Raw genomic sequence first — 11,302 nt, 5'->3', positions numbered from 1 at the left:
CCGCCACCGATGGAGGAAACAGAAGTGTGAGCGCTAACTAAACTAGCATCAGCAGCCAAGTACTGCCTGTGTGTTCTGGACACTTCCACCCCGTCAGAGCGCTGCCCCGGGGTGGAAGTGTCCCCCGACGGCGCCGAATATTCAGATATTCATCATTAATTGGGCCTGAATATCCAGAGAGCAGAAAGTTCTACTGGGACCAGCCCTACTAGTTATTATAACAACTATGAACAATAATTAACGACTAATGAGCCTTCCAGCATCAAGCCCTCCTTGTATCTGGACCTCCGGCTTGACAATCCGACAGCCTTGCTATCTGACATAGAAGAAGGTTTTACATTTAGTGTCGGATTATCGAGTCACGACTGTAATTTTAAAAATCTAAAGCAGTCGTTTTGGAAATCAAAGTGAAGAGTAAAGGTGGTAATAAAAAACTATTCATTCATTTTTGAGCACTATTAGTTGCTGCAAACCACTGAATTTGGGCTTTTAGCACCAACAGCTACCCCCATCACTAACTTAATCCCAACCAAACACAAACTCGGGCGGTCATGTGAACGATAGGTGGCACTGCACACTGACAGCACTTCAGTTCTTCATAGATGGTTTTCTGCAGCACACTCGTGGAAATAAGATGTCGTACTCCAACAGCACATTTTCTGCATGCTTATTTTATTTAGTTCGAGGCAAGCCTTCGCTGGCCGTGAGCCAAGGACAACACAGGGCTTCATTTCAGAGTCTGCTGGCTTCAAACACGGTGTAATTTCCTGTAGGCTAGATGGTGAGGAGCAGCTTTAACCCCACATAATGTTTACTATCATGAAGCGCCTGCAGCATCTGATCTGAGGGCCGCCCTTTTCCTTGTTTGGTTGTTTTTTCTTTACCGGGTGACTTCATTTTAGGAAATTGAAGAAAAAGTGTTTTGTGTGCATGAGTGCACATTTCAAACGTGCCTCCGCTGTTTGTTTTTTTTTTAAAGATCATGCATGAAACGGCCATTTTCTTCAAATGTAGAGTTTTTTTTCCACTCAGTCGTGTTTATTTTGGGGAATGTGTTGCAGAGTTTGCAGCCTGCTGAACAGGTTCCTGTAACTCTAGTTATTTTCCCCCCAAAAAACAAAGTATTTGTAGAGCTTTGCTGCTTCTAGAATTTAAATTAATTGTTCAACAAAAACAAAAAGTAAAAAAATGCTGAACGGAACAACTGGGATGTGACCAGGGCTGCATTCAGACAGGAAGCCGACACATTCAGTAGCCATCAGATTAACAGAACAGTGTGAAAGGGGCTCAGTCGACTTCTGCATCATACATTTTTTGGTAATATGTGCTCCAAAAATTGGACTTTTCATGACAGCTTCACCTTTTTCATGCTCAGTATTGCAGATTCTGAATCAATGCATGATGGAAGTTTTAGGTTTTTATCTTTAACGGTTCCTGAGATGATGTCGTCCTTTCATCTCTTCTTAAGATGACAGGAAAAAGGTCATTTTTTTTTCTCACATGTGAGCAAAGAATAATATTACATGACAGTTCACAGCAGGCCTGTCCTCCTGGAACAGAGCTGTCTGCCTCCCGTCGTGTCATTACTGCTGATTAATTTGCCTCAGGACTAAAACAATCTATGACTGTCCCTGATCTGACCCTCGTGAGTGTTTTTTCACCGACCGGGCTGTGCTGCTGTTCTCCCACAGAAAGCCACCAGGAAGACGGACAAGGTTCAACTGGACGAGCTGGATGTGACGGTGCTGACTGACGAGGGCCTGAGGGACGAGCTGCTCAAGCATGGAGTGGATGTGGGACCGATTGTGGGTGAGTGCGGGGTTAAAGAGTGAGGTACCACCATCTGGCCGAAGCACACGGATACATGACTGCCCTCCACACACGGTGGAATGTCTTGTGTTGGTGATAAAATTCACAAGTGGCTCTGACATGTTCAGTGATGGAGTTGCCAGGACAATGACTTTGCTTTATACAAATACGAGAGAATGTGCAGGAATATTCTCCGTCATCCACATCTTGTTTTTGTTGTTGTTAATAGTAATAATAATTTTATTGATCCCTCATTGGGGGAAATTTACACGCCACAGCAGCATCCAAAAACATAGAAAGTACAAGAAAACAACAATAACTAGTCAGGGTGAGGGTTATGGTAACCCTACTAGCAATACTTACATTGAAAAAGAAAAACAGATTGTGCCAAAGTGAATTCATGACCATGAACTGTTCGTTCTGTCCATTTGGTCGACATCAGTTCGTGATGCTGATGTTGTAAAGTCGTACTGCAGTTGGTAGGAATGACCTGTGGTGGCGCTCTTTCTTGCAGAGAGGATGTTTGAGTCTGCTGCTGAAGGAGCTGCTTAAAGCCTCCACAGTCTCATGCAGCAGGTCAGAGGGGTTGTCCATGATGCATGTGAGCTTTGCCAACGTCCTCCTCTCACCCACCTCCTCTATGGGGTCCAGGGAGCGGTCCAGGACAGAACCGGCCCTCCTCACCGGTCTGTTCAGCCTCTTCTTGCCCCTCTCTTTGCTCCCTCCTCCCCAGCAGACCACTGCATAGAAAAGAGCAGACGCCACCACAGTGTCATAGAAGGTCCTAAGCAGAGTCCTGAACACTCCAAAGGACCTCAGTCTCCTCTGAGGAGACGACTTTGGCCCTCCTTGTACAGGACCTCTGTGTTGTTAGACCAGTCCAGTTTGTTGTTGAGGTCAAAAGCCAGGTATCTGTAGGTCTCCACCATCTCCATGTCCAGACCCTTGATGTTCACCTGTGCAGTCTGGGTTTGTCTTCCTCCTACGGAAGTCGAAGACCATCTCCTTCGTCTTCCTGGTGTTGAGCTGGAGATGGTTCTGCTCACACCAGTTGACAAAGTCAGTGATGACGGTGCTGTACTCCGATCGCCCCCTCTCACCCGTCGCCTGCTTGCATGATGATCAGCAGTAAGATGCTCACCCTGGCAGCTCAACGGGATAAGACAGTGCCCCATGAACAGGGGCTCTAGTCCCCGAGCAGCGGTCGGAGTTCGACTCCCACTCAGGAGCCTTTGCTGCAGGTCTCTCCCCATTCTCCCCCACTGTCCTGTCGCTCTCTACTGCTCCGAGTAGCCCAAAAGCCTCAAAAAACATTCATAAAAAAAAAAAAGACAGCAGAGAGACTGAACTGCATATTTGCAATGTGAAATGATCCCCAAACCGTGCAATTAAAAATCTAAATTACATGAGTTACTTCCTGCCAGGAAGAGACAACATCGACTGCACAGTTATGCATTATGTCCTAATTTAGTAAATTAGTAGTCTGGGATCTTTACTTGCTCTGGAAAGACTTGGAATCAAACCCTGGTCACAGGTTTTGGCATTTCAGAATTAATGACCTGCAACACAACAGCTCAGCTTCATTACAGCTAAAATAAATAAATAAATAGGTATTAGAAAAAGGAGGAGGTCCTACAGTGTAACACTTGCTTAAAGATGCACTCCAGTTTTTTACCACGGGGTGGACGTGACCACAACGTGCACAAGAGCACCGGTCAGTTAAGTGTGAAATCCAGAATGCGTAGTGTTCTAACAGTACACGAGTTATAACAATTATAAACAATGAATATTAACAACTAATGAGCCTTCCAGCATCAAGCCCTCCTTGTATCTGGACCTCCGTCTTGACAATCCGACAGCCTTGCTATCTGACATAGAAGAAGGTTTTACATTTAGTGTCGGACTATCGAGTCACGACTGTGTTTGTCTCCTCTTGCAGTAAAACCCAAAAGTCAGTTTTTTTTGTCACATGTCTGTTGGTTGCAGCCACGTCAGTCGTGACTCTTTCAGTCATGTTGAATGTTTTGTGTTTTACAGAATCTTGTGGAAATCGTTCATTTTTTGCAGTTGTTTAAAATGATTCATGCACTATAAGTTTTTGTCGTTGATTTTAAGCTTAGATTTGGTAAATATTTCCCTCAAAACTGCACCTCACACACAGTTACATAGAAGACTGCTGGACATCCGACTATTCTTCCTGTTTTTCTCGTCTCTAGCTGAAAAATTTTTGTCATTTTCCCAATTTTATTTTTCTATTCTTTTGTAAAGAGGACAGAGGACTTTATAGTTTGTTGTTTAAGATGCATGCAGCCAAGAAAAAGAGCAGCAACAGTCAATATTAAATGACGGTCTGTCTCTGTGCAGCTGTGGTTACTAAAGTTATTTCAGTATTGTTTAAAAGTATTTCCTCCTCGGCTGTGCTGTCAGTTTGTGGCATGCGAGCGCCCGCAGAAGTCGATCCAAAGTTTATTAGTAGGGTATCTCCTTTTTTAACCAATCAGAAACAAACACTTCAGGAAGACTCATTTGAAAGTACAGGCTCCTAGATGGGAACAAAAGAGAAATCTTGAAGCACAAGTACAAGTTGTCTTTGAGACGAGACGGCACAGCAGAAGCCAGAAGAGTCTGGTCCACCAGCTCCTCATCCAACTTAACAGATACTTAAAAAACAGGAGCCCAATATGACGAACACCAGATGACCGAAAAAAACAGCATTTACCTCACATAATAATAGCAAGAAACACACATATGATGAGTACAAGAATACAGACAGCAGATCACACTGGTTGCTAATATCATGTGACCTTTTGGCTTCTGTGTACACATATGTTTATCGTGCCAGTTATTAAGACATGGACTTGGACTTCATTCAGCCTGTGAAACCCTGTTAACACTGAAACCAAACGGAGTACACCTGTGATCCAGTCACTGTAACTGCATTTGAATCTTAGGAACTGTCTCTTATTGCATTCATCTCCTGCTGTGGACCNTAGAGGCAAACAGGTGTGCAGCGGCAGCAGCAGGACACGTCTGGCCTGGGCTTGTTTTGGAGGGAGGACAGTTTGTGTGTGAAGACTGAATGATGAGTGGGAGCAGAACAAAGGTGGCGACTGACAAATGACATGCCAAACGTGTGGGAGGTGACTGTTTGCTGCTGCTGCCGGTAGTTTGGAACAACAACAAACGTGTTTACTGGTGCTCTGCTGCATTTTTCCTTTTTGTGAAAAGATTTACATTCATGTTTTTTCTCTCTCACCTTATTTGGGAAGTCAGGGTCAGGTAAAAGTCACCTGAGTGTTCAGACAGCCGCTGTGCAGCCAGCAGCGGCTCTGTGTGTGCTGTGAGATGTGGACACAGTGCCCATGATCAATCTTTCATGAGTTTTCAGATGATGAATAAACGTTGACAGTGGGAGGAGGTGAAGTGTGAGCGGTACAGGGCAGACGGGTCTCTCCAGTCGATCAGGCAGCCATGGCTTTCATAAAGGGAACTTCAGATCTCTCAGCCGGAAAGTGTGTGATATGACAGAGATAAGGCAGGTGTGCCGTGTCATAAAAGGAACGCTAAGGGGTGGCGCTCTGCTGCTGTTGATTTTTAAACAGAAGCTCCTCCCATGTTCTACTGCGGCGGTAACACGGTGTGTTCTGGGCATTTATCTCTCATGTCTCTGAACTGTTTAGTCCAGAAAATGATTAAAAATAGAGAACAAGGAGATTTGTATCCTGGGCAAGGCTATAAAGCTGAAAGATTAATCATGATGAAGTGTTTCATTTCAATCAATATAGATCATTTTTTATCATTTTAATGAACTATTTTAAATAAAGACTGGAAGGAAAAAGGCTCCATTTGAATTTAACCACCGTAGCTTATCTGTCAGCGTACACAGGATCATGTTTAATGCAGTGATAAGACACACATATGGACAGATTCACACACAAAGAGAATTATCTTTGCATGCTAAGCATTAAATGTAAAAACCTGGAGATGCACCGTGCTCAGACTGAGGCTCCTAGTGTCCGGCTAGTTTCCAGAAACGGACCCTGCACTTGAACTGCACACCTTGATGTCAAGTCCGTCAGCGCCTCCAGGAGGCTGCCAGGAGGGTGTTGCTCAGGTGGAGGAGGTGGGAGACAAAGGGTGAAGGGTGTTGATACGCCACGAAGCCAGTCGGTCAACCGCCGGCCCCTGCCAGCCAGAAGCTCCACCGCTGGAGGCCTGGGACGTAGATGTGGATGATGTGTTTCACTGTTCAGAAACCTGCCCTTGCTTACATAATGAGAACCTGCCAGGTCTTGGCTACCAGTAACCAGCAGTCCTGTAAAGTTTCTACAGGTATGTTGTTGACACGACCTTCAAAGCAGCTTGTTCATCATAAAGGAAGCTCGTTTGCTGAGGCGTCTGCACTTTAAAGGACTGCTCCACCGTAAACGTGTGCGTATAGAGAACCCTGTGAACTGGAGCGCCGCCTCTTTGTGTTTGTGACGGCTCATCAGATTCAAAGCTGTTGGTGTACTTCAGCAGTGATCCACTTTTAAGTAAGTAGGTTTAGTGTAAGCCAAACTCTAACCAGAGCCCTGAAGTAGTATTACAATGTCCAGAACAATAAAACATGGGAGGAGTCCACTTTTTGCTCAGAACAGGAAACGGCTGCTGATCTAACCTGGTCATGATGCAGTTTGACTCGGGATCAGTTTCGCCTGCTCAGCTCCTGACTCTCTGGTGTTTGTTGTGTGAAGTGATTCCTCTGCACTTCACCTGTTTTATTTCCTAAATCATTTACAATATGCTTAAACTTGCACATATTTTTGCCAAAATATGATCAAGTGCCCACAGTCATGTTGGATTTCTTCACTCAGCAACGTGCAGCAGCGTCGGTACAGGTGGAGCTCATCGTTGTCTCACTCGCTCTCCTTTTGAGGAGGCGATTAGAAGTTGACCTCATGGTTTTGGATGCTGTGCTTCTCAACCAGTGGTCATGTTGCGATGAGTCTGGGTGAATAAATTGTTCCAGCTCAGGTGTCTTTGTGTAAAACCTACGTAGTGCAGCTAAAGGTGTGAATGGCAGAGCCGGCAGAGGTTTTATTGCATGTGGTGCTGTTATCTTACTGGGTTTGGCCTCTTCACTGAGGAAATGCTTTGGTTAGGAAGTGAGGAATTTATGCCCTGTGTGTGTGTGTGTGTGTGTGTGTGCGTGTGTGTGTGCGCACTAAAAAGTCTTGGGCTGTGTAAATGCCATAGCAAAGACTGTGTCTGCTCAAAGCTTCAGTTTGGAACCAACATCAGAGCAAATCTCTGAGTAAGGAGTCAGTGTTCTACAACCTCTGTGGCCTGAATGTTCTTGTCCTTCTAGCATCCGTCAGCAAGGATTTTCAGAGGTGGAGCCGCTGTTCAAATGAACGTTTTGCTAATATTGATAAGAAGAAGATAGTATCCATGAACAAATCTGTCCCACAATTTATTTGGAAAAATAAACCCTCAAGAATTTGTGAGGCTTTTTTTTTCTTTTTCTGCATCGGCCCAAACTATCAGGAGGAATGACTTTCCCTGACATTGAACTTCACTATGAGGCGGCTAGAGTTTCTAATGTGTTGTTTAGATCATAAAACTCATCCAGGTTGGACATTAAAGCATCTTTTAGTGAAGAGTTGTTCCTGCCTGCTGTCCTGACGTGTCCGACCAGCACTAGACGGGTCTATAGAGGACGAGTTATACTCATCAAGTTAATGATTATATTTATGTTTTTATGGATTGATTTTATCTGCCTCTTGTAATGTAATTATTATTGATTGTGTTTATGTTCTGTGGACTGAGTTTATCTGTCTTCTTATACTTATACTGTACAGATAAACCTGCCCTGCCTTGTCTTAGCTAATTCCATTTATACAGTTTAGGAAAAAATGTAGAACTTTAGACCGTTGTTTGCATAGAAATAAAACTGTTATTTTCCTCCCTCGCGGCAGGACTCTGCCTTTAATATGTGTAAGTCAGACGGTATTGCATGTATGAACCCTCCAGGAGGCTGCGTTTGGCGGGAACAGGTGGTTGTCCTCCCAACACAGGCTTTACAGATAGAAGAAACCGAGCTTTTTATCTTTTTGCCCTCAGCTTTTTCCAGTATCAGCAATATTAAACATTTCTGTTTTTCAGTTTTTCAAAATGTTCTCTCTATATATGTTTTCTTACATGTTTTTATTTCACTTGGTTTAGTTGTGAAATGTGCTGTTTGCATGCCAGAGTGATTATAGACTGCAGGTGGGCAAGAAGCCCAAATATTCATTCCTGACATTTTTGGGATGGTTAGCTGTAGGCGGAGAGGCCTCTTCAGGTGAATCTGAGAGGCTCAAATACTTTGTGTGTTCATGCTTCAAGTTTCTCTGCTTTTATTAACAAAGTTTGTGTTCTTGAGATTCAGGACAATTAGTGAAGCATGAAGAATGTGCAACAGCCACTATGCAAACAGCTGTGGAGTCTGGTGAACCACACATACTACGCTGTTACTCAGCCAAGCAGTGAGCTACGGCGTGTGCTCACAGGTCTTGGCATGTCTCGCCCTCTACTACTCCATCAATAGTAGTAAAGGAAAGTCTGACGCTGTTGGTAGTGAGTTTACTCCACAGAGCTGTGAGCTCACGGTTCAGTTATGCCTTTAAAGGCCAGGGTGTGGTCTGCAGGGGAGGGAGCACAGACGCTTTCCTCCCCCTCCTCTCGTCCCGCTCTCTGGCCTTATGAAACAGCCTGGCTCACATCCAGACCAAACCCTGCCGAGGGCCCGCCGACAGCAGCCATGGAGGAGGCCGGCCTCTCCGTGTGCCGTCCGGTTATCACACACCTCAGCAGGGCAGCGCCGCAGCGTTTACGCCAAGCATGTCCTCTTTGCACAGCTCGCATTTTTCGCCGGTCTGCTGCAGTGTTTTCTTTTTAGACACAGATGTGAATTTAGAAACCACCGTCACTTTGAGAGAGCAGCTTTTGTGGTCAAAGATTTACACAGAATAATTGTGGTTTGGTGCTTTAGGCTGAAGGTGTTCGTCCCGTCCATCCGCTGCACTCAGACTCCACTGGGCATCGTATAGCGTACAGGCTGCAGTCTGTCATGTGAGCGTCTGTGTGCATGCATTCCACACACATACACGCCCAGGCTAACGCGCTGCACACCGTCTGCATTAGAAAACCACATAGCTGCATTTGGAAAGTCACTAGTTTCTGTTACAACAGTTTTTTGTTTGTTAATAAATCCAAAAACATTAAACAGTCTGGGGTTTTTTTGGTCATGTCACATTTTTACTCACTGTGGCTGGAATGAGAGAGAACTGCCATTAATTATAAAAACAGAAGAGAAGAGCAAAGGTCGGATTTATTTGAGTTGAAAATCCTGAAATCAACAGTGTCCTGAGGTGTTACCAGTAAAGTGGGGGAAAAAATCATCACATCTACTGAGAAAGTTTCAAGATNAGCAAACACCTGACAGTTCAACTTGGAAGTAGCACACTTGTTGTTAGGTGATACACTTTTGAATCGTCTGACATTCATGTGATGTTGTACAGAGGTATACTCACTTCTTGATATTCTTTACAGTATTTGTTCTTTGCCATTTCAGATGTAAACCATTACTGCAGTAGTTGAGTTTTAGTCTTTTTCATTTGTTGCAGTCCGCTGCTGTGAGCAGTGAGTCCATGTTGAGCAATAACATGCAATGTGATGTGCTCAGTCCAAATGTTGAAATCAAGGAATCCTTTATGTACAATGCTGAAGGAACAGCACTTACATGTAGAGATGCTTCAGAAGGTATTTAAATGCAAAAAGGTCTGGAATGTAATTTTAAATTATTAGAATTTCTCTTTTGTCTTTGTCCATCTGCCATGAATAACTCATGACAAAGTGGAAAACTGGAAATTCTTTAACAGTTATTTCAAAAACAGAAACTGAAATGTCTAATTCACAGTCGTGTTCTGACCCGTACTTCTGTTCTGTGTAGAATCCATTTGGGAACCAGCTGTACAGTTTATACAATTAAACAAGTCAGTCAGCTGTGTTGATTCCTGTCAGACAGACTTATGCTGCATGTAAGCACTGATGAGCGTAAACCCCAAACCCGCCATGACAGCTTTGGAGAAATGGTAATGAATTAATCTAAAATAGCACCAGTCAGTCCCACCTACAGATACCTAGTTGTCCAGTGGGAGGAGGAGGCTGGCCACAGTCCACCACCAGCCTCTGTCTGTCCTCAGTGTTTGTGTAAATGCAGTCTGTCATGCTGCTAAACTCAAAGAATGCTCTGTGCAATTTATTGGCATCCATGTAATCATCAAACTGCCATTCACATGAGAAGTCCTCTTGTGCACACTGAATTAAATGTGACTCTGCTGCTGCTCCCCCCAGCCTCCACCCGCAAGCTGTACGAGAGGAAGCTTCAAAAGCTGCTGGACGACGGTCCGACGCCGCTGCCGCTGCCACAGCTGGTTCTCACAGACATCCAGCTCAACCACAACGGCAACTCTGAATCTGACCTGTACAGCGACAAGGAGGACGGTAAGGACAGTCCAACAGAACATTCATTAGGATTATTTTTAGATATTTAGGACATTTGATGTGATATGTTGCCACAGTGGTATATGGCAGGTGGTACATTAGGCAGCTCACCAGAGGGTTTGTTTGCTGTCGCCTGCTCATAAACATTTATATCGACAACCACCTTCCAAAGAAAAGCAGACACTGGAGGAGTCAAGTCCTAACGTTTAGGCAGCCACTGTTGAGTCTCAGTCCACTCAGTGTCTGGAGACTCAACACCTGCAACACATCTAGAAGCTGTGAGTGAACAATTTGATTGCTTTTCTTTGACATAACTGTGGACAGGACTGTGATGTAGCTGGACACCAGTGCCAGGCTTTATTTCTGATGTCGAAGGATACTCCTAAAGGAACCAGATTTATCTAGAATCACTACGTCATGCGCTGTGCTGTCAAAAACTAAACCTGTCGGAGTAACGCTTAGCAAACGTGAACATCTTAGTGAAAGTGTTGTTTGCATTAAGAAGAAATGCAGGAGTCCAGAGTTCCTGCCAGCATAACAGCAGGTTCACAGACAAACACACAGTCGTGAAAAATGTACATATACGTGTAAAGACCATGTATGTTATGGCAGTCTTAAGTTTCCAACGACTCCTATACCTCTTACGTTTCTATGACGTCATCGTTAAAACATACACGTCATGCATTCTGGTTGTTTCATCGCTTTATTTTAGGTCTGCTGGGAATATGACGAAATCTGCTGGGTGAAAAATATACATTCAGCAACTAGAATGATCAGTTTGGGTGGTGTAGAAGCTGTAATAATCACTTTTACTTAGTGGCATGGCCTCTTAACTTCTCGTGAGTGATTACAATTAACTACAGCTGGTGACTCCTCTGAGCTCGTTGAAATGGGGCCTCATTAGACTCAGCCACAAACACCACAGTGGCAAAGTTTAATGAGCTCAAAAAAGATCTGAAAAAGC

General features: G+C 44.2%; 1 protein-coding gene across 1 annotated transcript in view; it reads left to right on the top strand.

Annotated features, from left to right (window-relative positions):
• The window catches only part of tmpoa (thymopoietin a), a 37,761-nt gene that overhangs the window by 11,203 nt on the left and 15,256 nt on the right, over nt 1-11,302 (top strand). The window contains exons 2-3 of the mRNA XM_008290304.1: nt 1,692-1,809; nt 10,189-10,338. Coding sequence (XP_008288526.1) covers nt 1,692-1,809; nt 10,189-10,338 — 268 coding nt within the window. The remainder of the gene's footprint in view (nt 1-1,691; nt 1,810-10,188; nt 10,339-11,302) is intronic.

The sequence above is a fragment of the Stegastes partitus genome, unplaced genomic scaffold, assembly GCF_000690725.1.
Source record: "Stegastes partitus isolate 25-593 unplaced genomic scaffold, Stegastes_partitus-1.0.2 Scaffold15, whole genome shotgun sequence".
NCBI classification, from domain to species: Eukaryota; Metazoa; Chordata; class Actinopteri; family Pomacentridae; genus Stegastes; species Stegastes partitus.
The sequence above is the reverse complement of the archived record's forward strand: the minus strand, read 5'-3'. Positions and strand labels throughout refer to the sequence as shown.